The following is a 24,863-nucleotide window of genomic DNA, read 5'->3' on the forward strand; positions in this document are numbered from 1 at the left end:
GCAGCAAAGCTTCCGTGCAGTATCTCTGAAGGAGTAGCTCCTGTATATGCTAATACTGCTGGCGGCGGGTAAATTCCTCTGCCAATGCGGATGTCTTCATGTCCAGCACCTCTGCCCCCCTCATAGGCCCGCCCAAACTGCCAGCCGATTTTGATGCTTTTAACCACATCGATGCTATGCATTTTCCCGCTGTGTGCTGGAAACAACAAAAACACATGTTACATGACGAGCTGGGCTCGTCATCGGCGTAGCAGGAGGCTACCTCATGACGAGCCCAGCTCGTCATGAGTGTGGAAGGGGTTAAACGCGGGCCGGGTGTCTAACAGGCTCCGCTGACGCTTCCTAGAGAACTCTGAGGGGCAAACTCGGAGGGGAGAGGGGGGAAACCTCCACACACCCCTGATGCACTGCGGCAGCCGCACCACGAACGCGGTCAGTTGTCTTTTGCTCCCGGGTGCGGCCGTCGACTTCCGGTATCCGCCCCGGGTGTTGCTTCTCTCGCGGCCGGCCACCTCCATGAGGTACGCGGTAATTGCGAATCTTTAGCGCACAGCGGTAAACCGCTTAGCGCGGATGGGGTTAAGGAGCAGACCTCACTGAGCTACTGGCCTACGTGGCCATCTTGGATGCTCACGTAGCTCCTCCCCCTTATATGAGGATTTTAATGCAGAACCAAAATGTTGGAAGTCTGCTAGGCTATTTCCACACCCAGTCATCAAACGGGTGTTTATGGATCCTGTTTCTTTATCTGAGTTCTCATCAGCTCCTTTAAATTGTGTTTGAGAACTGCACCAGGGGCAACAATCTCCTTAAACCGGAATAAAATATTGTTTCAGAAGTTCTCCTAGGTTCATGGTGTCTGATTCGTGGCATATTAATGAGTATGATTTTGGGCTTGTCCTTTTGGCGAGACTAGTCCTCCTATCTTTTGCTGGTTGCACTTCTCTTTTCCTTCTCATCATTTTCCGGCTATTGTAACGTTTGCTGTCCAAGTTGAAGATGTGAGATTTCCTATTCAAATGGCCACTTGGGCTGTTGTGATTAGCTTGAGTTTAATTGGCAAAATAGGGAGTATAGGAAAGTGCCCGTTTTTGCAAGGTTACCCCCCCTCCCCTCCCCTCACACACACACACACACTTTTTACCTGACATCTGATGGAACCTGAACTGATGTGCCCTTAGTCCCTTCCAATCAGGTTCCCAGGGCCTGTGTTCTTTCCCAAACCATTATCTTTGTACTCACAATTGACATATCTTTAGCCACAGATAAGCCCCTTGTAAAAGGTACCATGGGTACCAATGGCACAGTGACTAGGGAAGGTCTCTAAGGGCTGCAGCACCTATTGTGCCACCCTTAGAGGCCCTGTACCTTAACACCTACACACTGCCATTGCAGGCTGCATGTTTTGGTGCAAAGTGAAGAGTCGACATGGCACACTTCCCTGCGTGCCATGCCTGCAACCAACTGCCTAGGGCCTAGGTAAGTCACCCCTCTAGCAGGGTGCACTGGGCACTGTAGCCCTACAGTGTCTAAGTCCATTCTTAGACATTGTAAGTGTGGTAAGGCCATAAAGAGTATATGGTCTGGGATTTGGTCATTACGAACTCCACTGCTCCATAATGGCTTTACTAAAAACTGGGAAGTTTGGTAGTAAACTTTACAGCACACTAAACCCACACTGATGCCAGTGATGGATTTAATGTATAATGCACTCTGAGAGAAACTTGACCAACCCTGGTATAGATCCTAAATGGCTGCCCGCCATTTGCCACCACCAGACAGGTTTCTGGGTCCAGAAACCAAGCCCATCTTAGGCAGAGGTGTCGTGCCTCCTCCCCCAGGATAGGCTGGGTCCACGCAAGGGAAACCTTTAAAGGCTTGCCGCCTTTGGAAGCTGACCCTGTTTTTCGCTTCCCCCTGCAACTGGCTCCCACTGGTTCTGGCCCCCACTTTGGGCGGGAGAATCGGCGGAAAACCAAGCTAGGACGAGAGGTAAGCCCACCTTTGGCAACCCCACACCTCGGGTCGGGAAGGCAATGCGAAGCACACATCTCAGTCTCCATCTTGAAGGTGAGGGGCTCATGCCCCCTCCCACTGGAGAGTGGCATACTTGGGGGTGTACCCACCCCAAAGAAGGGACCCATTGGTCCTGACCTGCACACCTCTTTAATGCCCCTAAATATAGTTTTTAGGGGCAACTCTGAACCTTGCCTTCTCAGATTGAGGAAGAAAGAAGAGGACACCAACTGCTTTGGCCCCAGTCCTACCGGCCTGTCTGGTCTACGACCTGACTACAGCAAAAACCCCGCCGAGTCCATCAGCCAGCAACTCCCAGAGCCCAGTGGACCTGCCCTGCGACCTTCCCACAGCACCAGATTTGCTCAAGCAAATAATCACCCACAGAATCCGGATTCCGGCGACTCTGCTTTTCTGCATCACTCTGCATCTGACGGCCCGAGTTTGAGTGGCCCAACACCACAAGGAGGTCTCCCCAGAGATCCTGACCTGGTGGTCCCCGACCTCCCTCAAGCTTTAAGACGACACCTGCGGCCTCAACCTGAAGGGTCCCAGTGCCCGAAGCTGGTAATAAATTCCGACACAGACGACATCCCAGCACCTGACGCCCCATGGCCTTGGCTGGCCCAACCGACTGTGTCCAGGCATCCCCCAAGATCCCAACTTACCTCTCCAGCTGGTGTTCGCCTTCAGAAGTTACCCTGTCAGAGCTTGCAGCAACTTTGCCGAAATGAGGGTCTCCATTGAAAAGCACTGGGTCCCTGACGTCCTATTTGCAACTTGCACCCGGCCACCCCAGTGCCGCTGGTGGTGCAACTCCTGTGCTGGTCATTGGCCCCTGCTGTGCTGACCTTAACTACAGGAGCTTGGCTCCCCCCCCCTCGCCCTCCCCCGAGTGTTCTGCTCATCAGCAGTCCCTAACTGAAGGCCCCCTTAGCCCCATTGGCTAACATTGGGCATCTGCACCCGTCCGCCCCAGTGACACTGTTGGTGCAACTCGAGTGCCCATCTAGACCTTGGTCCTAACCCCCCAAAACTCGTAAGTTATGTACATACATGAGGAACCGCTAACACTTTTTCTTCCATTGGAACCCATGTTAAGAGATTTTTGGGCCTAAAATGTTTAATGTTGAACTGATGTATGTATGGAGAAAAGAGAACTAAACTTCAAAGTATAAAAAGTCTTACTTACCGCGTATGGTAAGATCCTAGGCATACCGCCCCAGTACTCAAAGTAATCGAAGAGTAACTAAAAAGTAATCTGAAAGTAATTCCTGTGTAATTCAAACTGCATTTCAAAGTTATGCAAACCTGTAACAAGTGCAAATCCATCCTCAATTGAATTTCAGTGTAAAGGTTTACCATTGAAAGTATATTTGCCTACCTGTACCAAGTCCTGCTTGGTACTAGAAATAAAATACAAGTATAAATGTTTTATTCTTATCCAATTTTTCTGGTTTGTCTCTGTGTGTGTATCAGTCTTGATTGAGTGAATACAGTAAATACTTAACACACCCTCTGGATAAGCCTAACTGCTCGCCCACACTACCACAAAGAGAGCTGTTAGTACTTAGCTAACTTAGCCACTTAGCCAGTGGAGAAGTGTGGCTCAATGGTTAGAGCAGGCAGACCTTGATGCAGAGCTCTGGCCAGGGACCAGGGTTCAATTCCCGCCTCGGCGGGTCTCCGGCTCATTAATTCCCCTGACTGGATATTCTCGCCTCAGTGCCTGTTCTGATCATGGGTCCCACGCTGCAACTCTGGGCAATAGATTGCTTAGTCTCCACAAAGGCCCCAAAAGCGCTGGGATGCCTGGCTGCACCTGGGGGGTGCCCAGGAGTGGACATTTCCCAGGAAAGCCAGGAAGGGTTCCTAAGCGCTACACGGACAGCGCCGGGACACCTCCGGTGGAGGTAGCTGTGCGCTTTACAAATTCCGACATTTACATTTACATTAACTCCCTTTACTCTATGCACACTATACTTTGGTATGGTATATGCAGAGCCAGCTTCCTACAAGGAGATTATTTATATTGATCATAGGCAGAGCTTGGGCTTCTGGAGGATCTTCATTTAAGGCCTTTGAGACACTTGCAGGTGGGCAAACTAGTAAATTCCCTTCTCTGGGGCTATGTCAGTATTGTGTGGTTCAATCGGTCGTTGTTGAACTGGTAACATGATTCGATAGGTTGTCTTCTTCATTGGCATTGGAATGAGTTTCTTGAAGTACATCCACATCTGAGAATCTACTCCTGCCTCACTTCCAGCTCAACAGATTATCTCCCTCTGCTTATCAGCATATATTTTATTTGCCTTGTCTTCCTTCTCTAGGCAAGATAAAGACTCCTCCTTTTTCCACAATTATGATGAAATGTGCATTAGTGTGGAGGAATGGCATTAACAGTATTGAAAGCCGATACATAGTCTCGTCATTCACTTACCATTGTACTGTACGCTCTACTTGTTTTTAAGTCTGTTTGCTCTGACAGTATCTGTGCATAATATACAAAGACATAAATGAATGATATCAAAGGCTGATGGGGGCATCCAAGCTGATTTAATCTGCCAATCCTGCGCGTGCTGCAACAGCATGAACTCTCCAATGTCCCCAGGCCTGACCTCACTCTCACTATTGCATTACACTGATAGATAGCAATTCCAACCGATCATGGCACTAAGAACAAGTACACAATTCTTGTTATCACACTTAACCATGCAGCAGCTAAACATACAACTTTGTAATCAACACACAAAAGCTGTGCACTGCAACAATGTTAATCTTTTGTCTTTGTCAGTGACTCGTATACAATAGTTGTCTTTGTGTCCTTGGTGTAATTTAGGGAGTGTATGGTCGTAACATTGCAGATTATCTTTACAGGAGCTCGAAATTGAGTGCTGGGGCTGTAGAATATTAACATTGTTTTGGTTATACACCGTGTCTCTTTCTCCAGCACCCTACATTTCACAAAAGATGATTGCAAAACATTTTTGTCTGGTGCTCTTTCATGCCCTCGGTGTAAAGTAATTTAGGCAGTTCTTTGAGCAAACACCTTTTACCACATTATTATTATAACAAATGTATGGAGGGGGTAATCTATGGCTAGAATGGTTGTGCATGTGCTATATGTTGCATTTTATTGTGTTGTTTGTGCTGCATTATTGTAGTGGAGTATTGTGTTTTACTGTGGTTGCTGTGTAGTCTTCACTTTCGTTAGATTTACTATGTTGTGCCCCGTTCTGTTTTTTTGTATTGTGATTTGTGGTAATTTACTGTGTTTTCTCTTGTGTTCTGTTGCTACTTTAGGGATGTCAACACATGATGCTACATTTTAACCAAACCCAGCACATTCATTTAAATTTACCACTGACAGGTGTTAAAAAAAACGCTACCCCGGCTCTTCACCGATTAAAGACACAATTCAGGCTCAACTGTGGCAGAGAACTGTCTTACATTTACACTTCGAATTCGTACTTGTTGTTATTCGGCTAATTATCTCACTAATACGAGTTCTTTGTCATCAGTGCCTTTCCGCATTTATCATTTTTTTTAACCTTTCCTTTTCACCCCCTTTCTGGAAAAAATGTCCCTGTGCTCATAGGTGGTGGCAAACTATGCACCTAAACGTAGAGCAACTCAGGGTTTGGCTGCGGAAAAATACTGACTAGTGTGCCATTTGAAATAGAAATGGAATATTTTGGGCAGTGTCTCCTGTTGAAACTTGTATCCGTATTATGTTAGACGTGCACCCGTGGCATGTCTCGCGCGCTTCGCCGCGGGCCCTCTTCACTCAGCCCCGCGCCACACTGTGAGCTTTGCAGTTTTACTTTTCCGCCTGTAAAATATTGATCCGAGCGCGCAGAGCGTCGTTTGTCATCGTTGGCTGAGAAATGCGCCACTGGCGAAACTTCTGGGAGCAGCTGTTGTGCTGTCGTGAACACATATTGCAAAACCGCCTTCCATAAAGTAGCGGATTTGCATTTTTATTCCCGGATGTCACTATAATATTCAGTGGCAAGCGCCTGTGGCCGATTTGCGTTTTTCACTCCTTGTTTAGTTTCAGCGCGCGCTACTGGTATTTATTAATGCTAATATGTGTTAATCACTTACAGCTGTAAATACTGCTGTTTGTGCAGAGGGACCTCGGTACACTGTCATAGCTCCTTCAGATAAACAGGAGCTGCTTGAGCTGAAATGGAGATTGGTCGATATAAAATATTAATGGATGTTTCAGGCTACAGAGAAGTGCTACATAAGGAACAAATGGGCTCCCTATAGGGATGAATCTGCTGTTGTCAGTGGTAAGGGGGCCAGTTGGTGTGTGGACGTGGGGGAGCGGTTGGGATTTATTAAAGTAATCTGCAGATTGTCAGGGAAATCTCAGCCCTGCCGAGTTTTGACTCTGTGGAGGTGCTGTAGCAGCCTGAGGTCCAACTTTGCAACTTTGTCCACAGTGGAAAGTTGCACTCCCTATTTATAAGATGAAATCACTTTTGGTAAAATGGGCTTCGCAGAGCTTGTGGTGCAAGCCGGGAACTGAAGATGGCATCACAGATTACCAGGCAGGCGACCCTGATCAAAAGCCAGAGCAGTTTTGTTGTGTATAGAGTCTAAAGCTTGCATTGTAGTGGCATATGCCACTCCACTCCATTGGCAGACTGAGAAACTTAGATATCTTCCCCCTCAACCCCACGCCCCCCCTGAACCACATGGGTGGCCTAGTCTTCTGTATCAGCCCCCAACCCTCCATTTTCAGTGGCAAATTCCCCTTTTTCCACCACTCTGCAAAAGCACTCTGCAAAAGTGCCTCCTGGCGCACTACTAGTTGGGGGCTGAATTCCCCATGGCTATGGAGGCTCCTTGGGGGGGGGGGGGGCAACTAGTCCTCCTGTTAGCTCCAGTAAGGCCCACACAGCTGGGTTTTTGAGAGGTGCCACCACTCCTATGAATCCAGCTGGACTAGTTTGGATAAACAGTACCCTGTCTTCATTCTCTATAGAAAGAAGAACGCCGCAAGACTGACCCCCTCTCTCTACTGTTTGCACTATCCATTGAGCCCCTTGTCGCTTGGATCCATATGGACAGTCTGGTCAATGACCTTGTTTGGGGAAACAGAGACAATTGGGTCTCGTATTTTGCTATACTCAAGATAATCCAAATGGGACAGGCAGAGATTGAAGGAGATTCATGTAAATTTGGAGAGCTGTTGGGACTGTTCATTAATCGGGATACACCAATCATTTACCCACTACAGGGAAGAGAACTGGCAGTACAGTGGCACAAGCATTAACCACCGCTTCAGCTACTTGGTTATACTAATGGCTTAAAACTGCCATGAGACCTGAACTTGGCGATTGCCTCCCCCCCCCCTTCAAAAGCCACTCACACCGTCCTCCCATCTCAATAACTGAGCGAATTGCTTTGTTTAAAATAGTCACTGTACAAGCTTTCTTATGCCAATGAGATCTATTCCCTTGAAATCGCTCAGTTTCTTACTGGGACTGGGCATTTCCATGAGCAAATAGCACAGGTTCAATTTCGATAAATGAGGATCAAAAGGGATACAATAGCAGACAGTCAATGGCACATGTTCAGGTATTCGACTACCCAGTTAACATTGTTAACATTGCTGTAGGACTGAGTGTTTAAGGCTAGAGAACCTGGCCATACAATTGGAATTGGAAGGGTCGAGCATCCTTGCCACTGGTCACCAAGGTAGTACTCAATTGTTAGGGCAGGGCACTAAAACAGTTAGGGTGGATTGTGTGTGTGACCTAGGGGACTCTATTCTAGCGCATGGGGCCTGGCTGAAATGAGTCAATCAGCTGGATACATTTCCGATATGTATGACAAAGACTGTTGTTGAAGGTTTCTCATTCCATGAGCATCTTTGTAACACTATGTTCTGGCATTCGGGCACTATCAGTATATCAAGGGCGGACGACGTTTGAAGCTTAGGACACATGAAATCTTCACAGAATTACCCGAAGAGTTTGACTTGCATATGTCGAAATTCTACAAATATCAACTGCCAAGACATACTCTGAGCTGCACAAAAAGGTTCTAAATGACGTTTCAGAATGTAGACAATTGAAGCCGAAGTTAACTATGAACCCCCTGGAGGATAGGAACACATCTTACAGATACAGCGCACCCCTATGAATCATGCCCCTGATAGACCATCTGAAGTTGAAACGGCTTAGGAATTGAACATTGAAACATGGCATACTAAGACAGTAGTGGCTGGCATGAATCCAAAATAGCTGCTCTTACTCTGGCAGTCTCTTCAGTTTGGATACAAGCATAGATTTTGTTTTTACACCGAAGCGACTTTGGAAGAAGACTATGCTCCAGTCCCCACAGTGTTTTAGGTGCCACGCTGACCGAGTGGACTTCTTTCACGTTACCTGGTCATGTGACGTGATTCACAACCATTAGACTTCCATATCATGGATCCTAGAGGAAGTTATTCGTCTCCCCATCACTCTGTCCCCCAGACTGGCACTAATAGGTATAGTTGTGAAACTGGGCTACCCCAGCTACACAAGAATGCTGATGTTCCTAGTAGCCAAACACAATATTGTGAAGTGTTGGACGTTCCCTCCTGCCCACCGACGCAATAATGGCTACAGGAAATGGATAGCGGCACCATACTAGGGGAAACCATTGTACTTTGCGAACATTTGTCCCTTAAACATACTAAAGTAAAGATCCCTGGATAGCCCACTTTGATCTTAACATATAATACACACCTAAAACGTGAAACTGGAAAGACCTAATGGCCTACTGCCTTATAATTGAATGCATATTTGTTAATTGTTATTCATATGACATGAAACGTTAGCATTGTGTGCTGCTGTGTTTAGGAATTATAAAAAGTAAAAACCAATATAAAGATTTATTTGAAAAAAACAACTCAGCTGTGTTAAAATATTGAACGTGTGTTGAGCGACTATACTTTACATGTGTTAAATAGTTCCTCGTAGATCTTAATGGAGGTGGAAGGATATATCAAAGCCAAAGATCGTAACACTAAAAGTTTCCTTTAAGCTAAATCAGGGGTGGTTTCTGTATATGGGCGCGGGGGCGTCACCCCCCTGTTTCTTTGCCATAATATGTTAATCAGTAGATGATTTAATGTTTTTTTTAGCATAGTGCGCAGTCCTGGTAGTGCGCAGCATACCTTGCAAAGAATTTACATGAGCGGGGGTAGTGGGGAAGCCACCACTCTGAGCCTGCTCGATGATAGACAGGTCCCGGACCTCCCTGGGGCGAAGTGTGCATGTCAGGTTAGATGGGTGCCTTGCTCCGACCAGCCCGACATGCCAACTTGAGCCCTCACCAGGCTCTACTATGTAGGAGCCCGGGGGATTGCTGCTGCAGCCCCCAAGGCTCCAAATTAGTGTTTGCAGCCAACTTTCAGCCAATCCTTGCTCTTGCTGCAGCCTAGTGAAGTTGCGAGACCCGGCCTGAGGGAGGCAGCACATCAGGAGTGTTATTCCCTGTGACGCTGGGCTGTGTCTCATAAAATAGCCTGCCCCGGCCACACAGGAGGACGAGGACCCCAGGGAAGCTAGCAGTCTGCCCCATTGATGTCACCTCTACGATCCTGTGGGATGATGACCAAGGGGAAAGTAGGTAAGCGTAGGAGCCCTCCATTGCTTGCACTGCGAGCTCTACGCACACACACACACTTCCTGGGCCAGGGGGTAGGGGGCAAGAGAGCAAGGCCAACTGAAGGCACTAGTCACGCAATCTGCAGCTCCTTGTGAGAGAAAGGGAATGGCAGTGCTGAAGATAAGTCTGCCCAGCTCTTAGACAGTCTGTGGTTGTGGGGCTGTGATCCCCTAATTCCACCATCACTAGTGAAGTCAGCATCCGATGACCTGATCTCCAATCCTGGCTCTGTATGTACACACATCCTGTGATAAAGGGCAAAATGGTTCCAACTTCTGTTACCTGCGGTATCTCATTTCCAAAACAGTTATTTTAAGGGTGCCCAGTGCAACCACAGGGCACGCTGTGTTTCAGATATCCAGGATTTTGTCAATTGTTTTCAATTATATGCCCGATTTTAATCTATTGATAGCCAGGAAATATGAAAGGTAAACTGCTCCCCCCAACCAACCCCGATCTGCATTCAACACCACTGAATATTTTCATTTTGCAAGACATCCGGACTTCTGGGTAAAGTCAGACTGCAGGCCAGCCTATGTGACTGACTCTGTCCCAGCCCTGCTCTGACAAACCAGCTATCTCCCGCTTGCAAATAAGAGTGAAAAGGCACCCCTAAGTGTACTGTATTGTACTATTTATTAGCCCCTGTCGAGGCTCCAAGCGCTTCAATGGGTACCTGTTGTGGGGAAGAGAGAAGTTTTGTATATTTCGATGTTCAATTACTCATTGATTCCTACAACTCGACCATCACCAACATCATGGACAACTTCGCACCGCTTCAACAAAAAAATACTTCAACAAAAATATCCAAACCATAGTACAACAACTTAAACATGGAGCGCCGCAACCTTAGGGCAGCTGAACGTTCCTGGAGATCAAATCCCTCCTTGGAACAACTAAAACTCATTAGAGATAATAGAAGCATTTCCAGCAAACAAATCAAGAGCGTGAAGGCTGATTACTTCAGACACCAACTTGATCAAACTGCAAACCGCCCCAAGAAACTTTTCGAGTTGGTCAAGCAGCAATCAGTGGCAGGCCCAAGCAACTCTGACTCCGGAGGCAGCCCACCGTCTTGTGGTGATCTTTCTGCTTTCTTCCCTGAAAAATCAAGGCTCATCACCATTGAACTCGCTACTAAGAAAGCACTATTGCCATCCCCTGGGTCTGCACCTCCCCCTGGCCTCTCTTAAAAGTGCAAACCAATCAGCCTGAACACCAAGAACAATGCAACATGGGACACCTTTACCCCATACAGTGAAAAAGACATTTACAAGATTCTTCAGAACATCACTACTTCTAACCACTTCAGTGACCTGCTGCCACCAGCCATCTTCAAAGAAATCAAGAATGTACTCCTCCCCACCTGGACAAGGATTGTAAACGCTTCTCTGTCACAAGGTACGATCCCAGACTGCCTAAAAGCAGCACAGGTATCACCCATACTAAAAAAAACTAACGCAGATAAAACTGACCTCAATAATTTCCGCCCTATCTCCACCATCCCCACATTAGCCAAACTACTTGAAAATGCGTACAATGCCAACTCAGTGCTCACATAGATAATTTCCAACTCCTAGACCAACATCAATTCGGCTTCCGCAAGGGTCACAGTTCCGAATCAGCTCTCACGCATGTTATGGATGACATCTTAAAAATGTTGGACCAAAATGATTCCTGCCTCCTAATACTCCTTGACCTTTCTTCTGCTTTTGACCCGGTTAATCATGACAACCTTCTATCCATTGTGAAGTTCAGGATGGGTTTCTCGGGTCGAGTGTTACAATGGTTCTCAGCCTTCCTTCACCACAGATCACAAAGAATCAAGACTAACCACTCCATTTTCCAGCCCTCTCCAGTACTCATGGGAGTTCCTCAAGGGCCGCCCTACCTCCTATCCTCTTCAATCTTTTCTTGGAACCACTAGCTAACTCTCTAAATTCCATGAACATTCTCTTCCATATCTATGCGGTTGACACTCAACTGTATTTGAAAATCTCATCCCCGGACAACATCATCTCACTCAACACGACCCTAATTACTACACAAAATTGGTTAACTGAGAACCACCTACTGCTCAACACCTCCAAAACTGAATTCCTTTTCATCTCCTCCCCTAACCACGTTCCCAAGCTAGACCCTTGGCTGAATCACCTAACTGCCTTCAATTTCACCCCTCTCATCATAGACTCAGCCAATTCTCTCGAAATCACCCTGGACAAACACCTGAATATGAAAAATCATATTAGCCATGTGTGTAAGGGAACTAATCTCTTGATGAGGACACTCAGAAACATCAAGCCATTCCGTCCACAAAAGGATTTCAAGCAGGTGGTATAAGCACTCGTCCTGCCGAGGTTGGACTACGTCAGCACTACCCTCTGTGGCCTTCACAAGTACACTCTGGCTCCCCTAAGGGCATCACTGAATGCTGCGGCCAGACTGGTCACTGGCACCAAATGAAGTGAGCACATATCCCCCAATCCTAAAATCTCTTAAATGGTTTCCCTATGAAGCTCGAATTCATTTAAAAATTGCCGTTGTAGCACATAAAGCCCTGTTTGGGATTTTTGCGCTTATTTGTCTGTACATATGCATTTATTCCTGTTGTGTAAGCTTTTCCTGCTGGCGATATTGGATTTATGTCCTTCCTTCCTTCCTTTGTAAAGCGCTCTGATATCCTTCGGTATCTTGTTTGCGCTATATAAAACTTTATAAATAAATAAATATTAACAGCAGCGTGTATTCATAGAGCACCATACAACGAAAGCATTTGCTTCTCAGCGCTATCGAGTTTGTTGAGTTCTGGAGGTCACATCTGTAATATCTGCATAGTGTTGCACCGAAGTAGGTTTGTTGGCCACTTCTCGATTCAGGCATGAAGGTCCCATCTGGAGTACTGTATGCAAGGAATCCAGGACTGAACAACAACCCAAGTCATAGAAAGATTACAGATAGTAAGGGCTTCCGTCATTCTCAGGTCCGTGGAGTCTCTGAAGGAATGCATTAGGGTGTTCCCCATGAGCATTCGGGTACACCTTAAAGTGCTTCAATGCATCTTTTTGGATAATAAGTGCTATATAAATGCAATAACAATTCAATATCCAAGAAACCTGCAAGGGTCTTCATTCATGGCTGCAATCCCTCCAAGCAACTGCTGTGTGTTTCATTTCCAAAGGAAGTGGATACTTCCTATGTATTTATTAGGATTTATAAAGTACAAACCCAGGCATAAATAGCAGAGCAGGGTGAAGGAGCACGGGGCCCTAAGGAGGGGATATATACATGACAAGACTGGATTGCCAGCTAGTAACCATCATCCAGACACTTCATGTGAAGCTAGGGTGCTCTTTGCAGAGGAGGGCCTGCAATTTCTTTTCGAACAGCACACATCCTCGATTGTCTCATACCTGTGTAATCTTTAGATCAGTCCCTTGTCCTGGCCTTTGTTCACTAGGTTAGTTATTTTAATGCCTTAGTGACCAACCTCAAACTGGCCAAAAACGCCTGTGATAGTTGGACATATTTTAGTGGTGTCTATCTTTGGCTGACAAAGGTAGGTTTAAAATGGCGCCATTTTTACTTAGGATACCAAGGTAAATCTTTTTTCATCCCACTTAACGACCTGTCTGCATATATTTCTATGACTGGTTGCAAACAGCAGCTGTGGGTGCTTCCGGAAGCCTGGTTAGAGCATTTATTTCCAAAGTTGATGCTGCATGCAGTGCAAGACACTTTTAAGGACTGATGTTGTCCTACTGTACAATTTGAACTTTACAGTAACTGTTGAACATATTAATGCAGTAAGATATGGGGCAGTTTTTAATGTTTAATATTTCAAGACTACAAGTTCGCACTGCTTTATGAGCCTTGCTTGTTCACTAAAGTAATTTGCTTTAAAATGCACCATTTGCCAATATTTTTTTATTTGTTTTCTATGGAGGAGAACCCACCCTGGAAAACATGTTTGTCCATTAAACTTGCTCGCGTCGCTCACTATATTAAAGTCATACCACACTTTTACACCTAACCCCTTTCAAATGTCACCAGCCGCCACTGAGGCTAATCCAAAATGTATTTGAACATGTGTCAAACCAATGGGTGAAGTGTCCTGAGCCAAAGTAGTCAAAGCTAATGGGGGGCTGACCCAGTGCCCCCTAATTTGGCATATTGTGTATTATTGTGTATATATGTGTATATACACAACAGGTCTCAAATTCAAGAGCAACAACTTGATGTCCTCTCCAGTTCCTGTATCGTTAGGTGTCCCCCAAGGATCCTGCCTATCCCCAACTTTGTTCAACCTAGTCATGGAACCTCTCACCACCTTGCTATAAGCATCCAATGTAAACTTTCACATGTACGCCGATGACACTCAACTATATCTCAAACTACAATCCCCCAATGACATTATGCGTCTGAACTCAACGATCAGAAGCACACAATCCTGGCTGGCCGATAACCACCTCAAACTCAATGCTATGAAAACTGAGTTCCTTCTGATCTCACCTCCTGCGAAAATCTCTACCACTCAAACCTGGCTTAAACACCTAACTGCACTCAATGTCCAACCGACCATCGTGGATTCAGCAAAATCCTTAGGCATAACACTTGACGCCAATCTCAACATGCAGCAGCATATCAGCAAGGCAACTAAGGGAGCAAACTTCCAAATAAATACCTTGAGGAAACTTAAACCCTTCCTCCCAGCCAAAGACTTCCAAAATGCAGTACAAGCACTTGTCATCCCTCGCATTGACTATGGCAGCACCGCCCTCTGCGGTCTCCCCCTAACCACAACTGCACCCCTAAGAGCTTCACTAAACGCAGCAGCGAGACTCATCACTGGATCTAAAAAACACTCACATATCTCCCCTGACTTTAAATCCCTGAACTGGCTACCTTTTGAAGCCAGAATACATCTGAAAATTGCCTGCGTGACGCACAAGGCTATACACCTGGACTCACCCGGCTACCTCACTCAGAAGCTGACAATTTCCGGCGGCTCCAGAACTACAAGAAGCACAAACAATCTTCTGCTGAAGCCTCGAAGATTACGGAAGGAAAAAACTTACAAACGCTCTTTCTCAGGAATGGCGCCTAGGATCTGGAACTCACTCCCTCCTGAAACCAGGCTAATCTCCTCCACTCTTCGCTTTAAGAAAGAAGTTAAAGCTATCCTCATGGCTAAATACACTTGAACTGATACTTTTGATCCTTTAAGACTTTGTGTCGATTTATACTACCTGTCTGATCCCTTTGAACATGTTTTACTTGTATTATTGCCCTACCTGTTTGTTCATTCTACCTCTTATTTGTACTACTTGCATTGATGACCTTAACTATGCTCCCTCGTGTACCCACCCTACCACTCCCTTAACCCGTGCCTTTGTAAAGCGCTCTGTTATCTGCGAAGATCTTGTTCGCGCTATAAAACTTTCAAAATAAAATAAATAAATAAATTGGGGTGGGTGAGGGCTAAGAATTGGGCTTACATCAGATCTAAAGATGTAGGTTGTGTTGCACATGTGAAAGAGGATGAGCTTTAGAAGACCATGCTCTCTAAGACTAGAATGCTTTTGACCAATGTTGCTAGCCCTGCAGATCTGTTTAAAAATTGTGTTTTGTACTATTTTAAGTGGTTTCTTAAATGGTTTCTAATCATGTGACTTATTTTAAAAGCTCCCCTCGTAATTAAGTTCAGTTGAATTTGCTTGGATTTGATCTGCTATCAATGAATTACAGTGCTCAGCTTGTGCCATGCTTGCAGGTGGTGGCCGCCGGCACTCATTTTTGTGTGTCTCCTATCACAATGCAAGCTGTCTGGGTGCAAAAGACCTATTGTGGGCTTTAGGCCCGCTCATTGCTTACCCATAGGTAAGCTTACTTTTCCCTCTTCTTTTTGGCTTTCCTTATCCCATCTTGGTCAGCTTGTATTGGTCCTTGTCCTGGCCTCTTTACCACACCTTACCATCCTTTTTCTTGGCTGACTTATATTCTTCCACAACTCACTTTTAAGGAACTATATTTTTCTGTTTGGTTAAGCGCTCCATGAGAGTGCATGTTTTTCCGGCTCTCTCCATCCTGTGCCTTTCCCCCTGCCTTAGCCCCTGAGCGGGTGCTCTGCGTTGCTCTCTACCTCATGTGGTTCTCTCTGCCTCCCTCTCCATGTTGCTCTATCAGTTGTGTGCTTCTCCAAGCCTCCTGTGCTGCTATCTCCCTTGTTTGCTTCTCCCACTTTCCCCTCCTCTTTGTGGTGCTCTCTCCCCCATGTGCTTTCCCCATGCTACAACCCCCCCCCCCCCCCAAAACCCCACACCAAAACAAAGAATTGGCAAAGCCAATAAGTTTAAAAGGTTGAGACCGATTGGTTTTGCCAATGCTTGTTGGAGATGTTGTTCTGCATCAGACTTCGACTCAGAGCTAGAGAGAAAGACAGAAAATGGAGAAAGGTGGAGGAAGAGAACGATAAGAAAACTTTCAAAAGTAGAAAGCACAGATGAAAAAGAACCTGTAAGAGTGAGTCTGGAAGTGTAGGTCGGTGGAAGAAAGTGGTATGAGGTGTTAACGAGACAATACAGCCTTAGCACCGGGTATCCTCCGCATCAGCAACCCAGAGGCGTGCCAAAGAAGAACGTAGGCTGTCCTTACTTTTAAGCTAAGTAACCACAGATGGCTGGAATGAACGACCCAAGCGCCTCCTACATGGGGATGGCCACATTGTAAATTCTGATCTGTAAACTGCGTGTGACCATTGGCTCAGATTTAGTTTTGACAATGTTTACTTTGGCCTTGCAGAAGCATCGCTTGCATCGGAGCTGGACGCGCAGGCGCGCGAGGACGACGCCGCAGACGATGAGCCAGACGCGGTCCCGAGTTCTGCTTCTGCCGGGGAGCGGGCGGATCTGGACTACACGAGGTAATGAATGAATGTCTGCTCGCCACCGGCTGTCGCTGCTTGACGAGGGCGGAAAACAAAGCTCACTGTGATAAAGCGTGTGATTACCCGGTATTATAATTAATGTACAAAATGTTTCCGAGTCAGCGTACACATGCGGCATAACAAACACAGACAAATGAGATTCCAGTAGTGTGTTTATGCCACAGCTGCCAAATTGCATGCGTTCCATCACCCCTCTCCAAGGTCACTCCGATAGAGAACCATGGCGTCGTTTCACGTTTATCACGGAAAAATGACGTACGCGCATTCGTGAAGGTTTTCAAGCTATTGGGGTTGCGTACTTTAGAATACATACCGCCAAATTGCTGACGCTTGAATCAAATACAACTTTTCGGTCAACCATACTTAAGAAAATGCTCTGATTGGAGGTGAAATCCTCATTCCACCCTGTGGAGAGAAGTAACTAAAGGTGATGCGGGATAAATGCTTGCAAAAGTCTCTGCCACCTCAGTTGCTTGTTTACCATTCCAGTCAGGGCACAAGTCCAAAAAAAATAAAAGCGCGGGAGGAGTGGGGGTGACGTTGCTAACCAGGCTAGGTAGTATGGACGTGATATGGCGCGTGGCATCACAGGAAGTAACATCACACCCCATTACATCACAGGAAGTAACATCACAAGAAGTGATGTCGGATATGAACACCTCAGGCCTATCTATGTTTAGCAGTTCTATCATGAGTATATTTGAGCACATTACGAGATTTAACAAGTTATATTTTATGTCTGGGTTGTGCCAAAAAGTGACCCAACCCAACACAAAATCTGGACCTCAACTTACACATTTATCTTTTTTAAACTCTACCACAAACAAATTGGCAGCAAGGAGAATTGTGGCAGTAAATCTGTTCTGCTTAATTAGTTGCAAAGTCTGCATTTATAAATATCTCATGGGGTTAAGGTGCCTGCCACAGAGATCTTTGTGTGACACCTAAATCTCAGGGAATAATAATAAAGGTTTACCCATTTTCTGGAGAAATCTGTGTTTTGTCTATTACCAGTTTTGAATCAAACTAGCATAGAGGGTTAATGTGTCTCCTGCAAAGCACATCGTGAAACATGCAGATGACATTTATTTAGCTAGTTAAGAGGGTTGCTGCTTTTAACAGAGCTTTTTGTTACTTGCAGTTAATAAATTATAATCCTTTTAATATACCTCAGTGAGCTATGAAGGACATGTTGCTCCCACACCTTGTAACCCTCACTGTCTTATGTAACGCATCTTGTACATTGATTTACACATATATGATTGCACTGTAAGAATATCAGTTGTGTGGGTCTGTCCCAGTATTTGCACAAATAACAATTTAAATACCACTATTTTGGTTTGTATTCTTTTATAGCACTATTCATTACAAAAAGATATATTGTATTAGTAAACATGTAATTCCAGGGTTGAACTTGCAGGTTCAACATAAGTTTACATTGGTTTGTGTATGTGCACAAAAACTGGACTAGTTTTAAACTTTTTAAGCTGGTTTTAACATATATTGTATTAGTAAACATGTAATACTGCGGGTAGCATGAATGACTGCACTTTTTTAAGCACGTTCTTATTTATGGTGGTATACATTTAACATTCTATAGGTTTAACTGCAAAATTGCTATGGTTTTAATTAACTGAAACAATAAACTTAAACTTGAACTCATTCCAATTTGTCAATGTATAATGTTTACGTGTGATGTAAATCGCTCTGACACCCTGCACTTTGAAGAGTAGTGCTATAAAAGAAATAAAACAAAATAGGGGTATTTAAATTGTGTGTAAAAACTGGGACAGGCCTACACATCTAACATTCATACTGTGTAAGTTTATCTCTTATAAACAGAGACTGAACATAGTCAAAAGCATGCCACTCTTAAGTACCTGTGAAGTGATAAGCTGTGTGCGTTTTTTCCTGTCCGTTGCATTGAGGTGTGATGCTCCAGATAGCTCTTAGCCAGGATATTCAAACTAAAGGAAGCCTGAAGACCCATTAACTTCGACCTTTCTTTTGGGACAGCAGGTATTTATAATCAAAGCCCCATCCCCGCTTGCACGTTGCTGCTGTCAACGAAAGAAGACAACGTGCAGGTGCTGCTGAATGTGTTCAGGTGTCTAAAACCTACACACGGACAAATTGAGCACGTTTCTTGACAGCGCAGACAGCGTCAACCCTGTGAAAATAGTGGGTGGGCACCGTCCACCCGCTTTTTTTTCTCCCCCGACTTGTGCCCTGATTTCAGTCCATGTGTTTTTTTCACAATGCACCTCTCCAGACAGGGAGCAGTCCTATGCAAATCAGTCTTGTTCCTGCTGCCATAGGAACCATATCCCCTGAACTGCCAGGCCACACTCTGGTGAATGGGAATGGTTCACCCATTCCACAGTTCTCTTCGCTTGATTGTGAAATTTAGACACAAGTAAACAGGCACACAAGTATACATGCCCGTTGTCCTAACTGATTGGCAGGCTTCTCCAGTGACTGAATCCTCTGTGCAAGCAATTCACCCTGCAAAAAACTAACAGCTCTTCTCATTGGCTGTATTTGTGCACAACTGGGTGTCTGCTGCTGCCAGCTTTTATGAGTGTCATTTACCAAATGCTGCTCAAAACTAGCCTTCCGCCCGACTCCAACATATTGTTTTAGTGCACCAGATCGACATTAAGTAGATATTTAGGGTGTAACCATGACACCAGCGTGAGCGCACACTCATTCCTTGAGGTCCTGCGTGGCCCACTAGGCCTGAACCTGAAAAGCAAATACTCAATAGAACAAAGCAACCCACATGAGCAGACAACACCTGCCTGGAGTACTAGGGAATTGCTTCACAGTGCTCGATTGATGGTGACTGAGCTCCTGTACCCCGGCTTCTTTCAAATACACCAATGGCCAGGGCTGAAGTTAGTCCTTGGAGAGGAGAGTGGATGGATTTACTATATTTCCTAACAGAAGCAGCTGCAGGCTGTCCCCAGTTTGCCCTGTAGACAACATGGTGTGGGGGTCCCAGTTCTTAGTCAAGGCTGTGAATTCTATCTCATCACCTCCACATCCATTCCTTTGTGATTGGGTGGCCTGATCTTCCTCCTGGAGCTTTTCCCTGAATGCACTTATGCTGTGCTAATACTTAATCCCTAGTGGTCCGAGATCACATGGACTCCCTTGCCCTGGTAGACCCAAACTGTGGTCATATATATCTAGCGTCAATCTCTTTTGCTTGCTTCTGATCCCATTGTAAATACCTCCCAAGGCACATCTGAATAGAGGGATCTCTGAATATTTCACCTCCACCACTCCACATCTCGTGCCTAGCTCTACTCGCACCCTGTCAGCGATGGTAATTTGACCCTCCTTTGTGACATCAGTGACTCTAAGTAAGATCTTGTGGCCTCTCTGCACACATTCAAAACTAAACTATGGAATGATATTAAGTCGGACCTTGCCTTTGATCTTCAGATCTTGAACTCTGAGTTAGGAGCCAAGATTTACACTCTTGAGCTATCTTCACCAATCTTGGGTCTAGGATTGTAAAGATAAAATCAAAATTGATTGCTTAAGAGCTTCAGCACGATCCACTCCAATATAGAAGAGACCACAATGAAATGTAAGGATCTTGAGGACCGCTCCACATGAGATAATATTCAGCCCAATCACTGATTAACTTAGAAATGACAAGATCAGATCGATATTACCCTTCAGCAATCGGCTCTGGTATGAGTCAAGATCAATGTTTCTTCGGCGTGTACGAGGTTGGATCAGGGAGAGCACTTGTAACATTGGATTTTGTTTGAATTGGTTTGGTTTTTCTTTGAGTGGTGATTAGCACAGCTGGAGTTTGCGTTGTGGGAGAAGAACTCAGTTTCTATTTGTGCCTTGGTGCCTTTTGAGCTGTAATTCTTTAACACTTTACTTGAAGTTGGTTATCAACGGGATAGTGAAAATCTTAGATTCCAGGGATTTTCCAGATTCTGGTTGCATTACCAGGGAACTAGCGTGCATGGTGAGCTTTCCTTCCTGAATCGGGGCGGAGCTGTAGAAGTAAGTCTGTACTTCCTAAATAAGGGACATGACTTTCCTGCCCTTGATAGGTTTATTTTTATTTTTATAGGGATTTCACTGTACTTGTGGAGAGCTTTGTGTGTGATGAAGGTTGTTTTAAAAATAAATCTTGCTTCTATAAGTAGCAATTTAAGCTTCTTTGGTGTGAGTATGATGTGCTTGTGTCATCGTTCACCTGTTATGTGCTTGGCTTCTGCATTAATGGTGGCCTTTATGGGGGCTAAGTGGGCTTTAGGTGTGCCTTTGAGAGTTGCATCGCCATAATTCAATCTAGAGAGTACTAGGGATTGCACCACATTTTTTAAATACTCTTTTGGGATGAAAGGCTTGACCTTTTTGTGTAGCTTGAGGTTGCAAATGGCATTTCTTCCTGTGGTTTGTGAGTGGTCATACTCTAGTTTCATCTTAGCGCCTTGATGCCCATGGGCTTAGTTCACGCTTTATAAAGCCCTAATTCATTCATTCATCTGTCGTTTTGAGTAATTGAGAATTGTTGTTGAGGTAAGAGGTGAATCAATTGAGAATTACAACTCCTATGTCTGTGTAGTTTTAGGGTATTTGAGTGTTTCATAGTTGACTGTGTTGAACGCTGATGATAAGTCAAGGAGTATAAGCATGCAAGCGTCCATCAGCTTAAAGATGTAGTCTTTGATATTGTTTCCATGCTGCAGCCCTCCCTGCAGCCTGACTAGAGGATGGCGAGTAGATCATAGATCATGGATTTGAGTTTGAGTTTAAAAGTATTTCTAGAGCGCACGTACACCCAGCGGTTTCATGGCGCTATGCAGTACTACAGGACCCGAGGAACAGAAAGACTAGGGTGCCAAGGGGGCCATTAAGAGGGGAAGGCCTGAATAAAAAGAAAAGTTTTAAGGGCTTTGCGGAAAAGGGAGTAATGCGGGCAGGATCTCAAGTGGATCGGGAGAGAGTTCCAAACGGCAGGAGCCAAAGTAGAAAACTTAGACCCACCCCATTTTTTTCGTTTAAAGCGGGGGACCACGAGAAGTTGTTGGGTGGCTGAGCGCAACTCTCTAGACGGGTTGTAAGCGTGAATTGCCGAACCAATGAATGCAGGGGCAGAGCCGGCCCGGGCATTGAAAATAATGCAGCCCAGCTTGAACAGGGCACGTTGCTGTACGGGGAGCCAATGCAAGGATTTAAGAAGGTGCGTGACATGGTGAGAATTAGATAAGTTGAAAACCAGGCGGGCCGCCTGGTTCTGGACCAACTGGAGACGCCTCACTAGGTACGCCGGCATGCCACAATAAAGGGCATTGCCGTAGTCCAAGCGGGACGTCACCATCGCCAGGAGTATGAGTTTGAGGGCAGAAGGGGAAAAGAAGCGGGAGACTTTACGTATTGTCCGGAGAGAGAGAAAAGCTGAAGATACAGCCGCACTAACTTGGGAATGAAGGGAGAGTTGATCATTGAGTTTGAAGCCGAGAGTTTTGACAGAGGAGGAGGGAGTGGGTGGGGGACCTAAAGAAGGGGGCCAAAAGATAGAGGACCATGGACTGGAGCAACCATCCGTCAATACCAGTTCCGTTTTGTCGGGATTGAGTTTCAGGTGGTTGTGATTCATCCAGTCCTGAATGAAGGTCGTAACAGATTGAAAATTGGATATTGAAGCAGAGGAGGAGGCTAAAGAAAAAATTTCTATGTGTTGTTAGAGTTGTGCCAGTGCACATTTTTCAAGAGCCTTCAAGGAAGGGCAGGTTGGTCACATGGTGAAAGTTGTCTCGATCTTCGGGATTGGCTACTGGTTTCTTGAGAAATGGTATAACCTGTCCTATTTTTAAGCATTCTGGAATTTACCCATGGGATAGTGAAGCATTTATAACTTTTGTCCAGAGTGATGCGAGGAGAGGGCTGAGGTCCATTACTAAGGCGAAGGGTTGAGAGTCTGCAACGTAGGTTCAAAATTCTTACCATGTTGCTTCATTCTCAGAGCTTGGGGTCTTAAGTGTATGCAGGCTTAGTTGGTCTTGGAACCTTATGACAGTTGCAGGGCTGTGGCTGAACTACAGCTGCTGTTAGGGCTGTAGTTCTGAGAGAGTTCAATTTGCGTAATTTTGTCTGCGAGCAAGTTTGCAAAGACTACACTTAGTTTCACTGTGGAAGTTGAGTTCTGGTCTATGTTGGGGAATGTTGTACAAAGATGAGATATTTAACTTATAAAGTGAAAGCTGTGCAAACTCTTGGTATTACTCTATTCACAGAGGGTACTATTGGTGATAGAGCAACAGCATTTCAACTGGGAGCAACTTGAGAGGAAAATCCATGAAACCAATTGGAGAAATTCATACTGTGGGAAGCTGAGAAAACAAGCATTGGCATAGCCAATAGGTCTCGCCTTTGGGACCTTATAAATGTTTAGCTATGCAGCACATTATAAACAGGCTATGCACCATGGGTGGGATAAAGATGCTGGACAGCCCAAAGTAAATAAAACCAGCAAACAGAAAGCAAGCAATTGTGAATTACAAAACATGAAGCCAACTGTAAGTAATGGGCAGAATGCATTCCCAAGGAGGTTTTTAGAATTAACCCAAGAAGTCCTTCGAAAAGCAGACCCCCCCCCCCCCAGCTTTTCCATCCCACTTAAAGCCTTGTATATATGTTAGTAAGCATGTGTATATACTGTATATGTGAGCATACCAGTGTGATATGTGAGTGTTTGTGTGCATGTGTACATATGTTGCATGTGTGATTGAGTGCGTGCACATATTTGTGTCGGTATATATCTGAGTGTAGGGGTATATGCTATGTACGAGTCCGGAGCCTGTTAGTGCATTTATGCAACAGTGTCTGCGTGTACGTTTCCAGGCCTATAAGGGTGTACGCATGCGTCATTGTGTGTATATCTATGTAAGCGTATATGGCCGGACTGGGAAAGGTACATTCAGGCGCATATCTCCACAAATACTTGTCATACTTTTTTGTGACTCTAGCCCATAGTTTTTAAATTAAGTGTGAAAGGATTCCTCTTTACCTGATACCAATACCATGTCCTCTTAAACAGGCTCAGCTAACAAATAATTAATCTATCTCAACACGAAAAATTATATTTGGTTTGAACTATATCTTCGTGTGAGTTCTCTGCATTCCTGAATATGCAGCTATATTATTCATCCGTGTAAGTCTTCCTCTGTAAATACGTATGTGACATTATGTGATTATGTATACAAAGTTTCACTTACTATATCAAACTGTAAGTGCTCCGACACCACCTCAATATGGTCCGCGCTATAGAAGTTCCCAAATGAATAGGTTGCGAGAGACCCGGAATGGATAGGCTAGGGGGTTAGGGGATGGGCCAGGAACGGTTTCAAGCAGGTGTGATAATGTCGGCTCTGAATCGAAGGGGTGTGAGGAAGTCTCTGTATGAGGTAGTGTGTCATCCAGATAATGGGGGAAGTATCTGTGAAATGGACAAAGGAAGGGAAAGGTGAGTGAAGAATCATTGGGTAGGATGGACTGTGGATGGTGGGAGGGGCAAAGGTAGAGAAGGTTAGAAATTTGCAGATGGGAGAGAAACAGGGCAGCAGGGTTAGCGCCGGCAGGAAAGTGATGGCATGTAAAACAAATACAAATTGACCATTTTGAGCATCGATAATGACAGCAGAAATAGCCTGAAGACTCGGAGGAGGAGAAAAAAATAACGTATATAGAGAATATAGTACATACTGAGCAGAGGTTGGCGTTGTTGACAATCTTTGCAGCTCGGGGAGTATGACAGAAAAAGAAGAAATGTAAGGGTGAAACAAGCAAAAGCGTGGTGCGTTGTGTGTAACCTGACACACGAAGAATGCAGCTGCCAAACTGCGCGCCCATGCTCGCTCCCTCAAGCAAAACTCTGTGTTAGAGAACATTTGCAAAAGAGGTGGGACATGCACCCGCCTTTGGCCATTTCAGTGCTTTCATTATTGAAAGAGACACAAAGACCAATCCGATATGTGGGAGGAGTCAAACCCACACGAAGAAGTTTAAAGTGCTCACAAGAAGCTTCCCATAGACAGCGCATGCGCGCTGCGCTAGGCTCGACCTAAAAATATAAGGATCGTAGTGATGGAGACTGATTTCTCCAGTGTAAACTTCTGCTTTGTAATTCCCTAACCACTGCCTCTGGGATGTATGTGGGGGTGCTGGTAATAGTGAGCTGCAACCACAATCTTGT

General features: G+C 45.2%; 1 protein-coding gene and 1 long non-coding RNA gene across 3 annotated transcripts in view; one reads left to right on the plus strand and one right to left on the minus strand.

The window, feature by feature from the left end:
* BRCA1 (BRCA1 DNA repair associated) overlaps window positions 1-24,863 on the plus strand; it is a 553,713-nt gene that overhangs the window by 309,808 nt on the left and 219,042 nt on the right. For both annotated transcript variants that reach the window (XM_078645314.1, XM_078645315.1), the window contains exon 13: window positions 16,489-16,609. In XM_078645314.1, the coding sequence (XP_078501440.1) occupies window positions 16,489-16,609 (121 nt within the window). The remainder of the gene's footprint in view (window positions 1-16,488; window positions 16,610-24,863) is intronic.
* The window catches only part of LOC144755918 (uncharacterized), a 174,588-nt gene that overhangs the window by 82,043 nt on the left and 67,682 nt on the right, over window positions 1-24,863 (minus strand). The window lies entirely within an intron of this gene.

This window comes from Lissotriton helveticus, chromosome 5_1, assembly GCF_964261635.1.
Source record: "Lissotriton helveticus chromosome 5_1, aLisHel1.1, whole genome shotgun sequence".
In the NCBI taxonomy this organism is placed as follows: domain Eukaryota; kingdom Metazoa; phylum Chordata; class Amphibia; order Caudata; family Salamandridae; genus Lissotriton; species Lissotriton helveticus.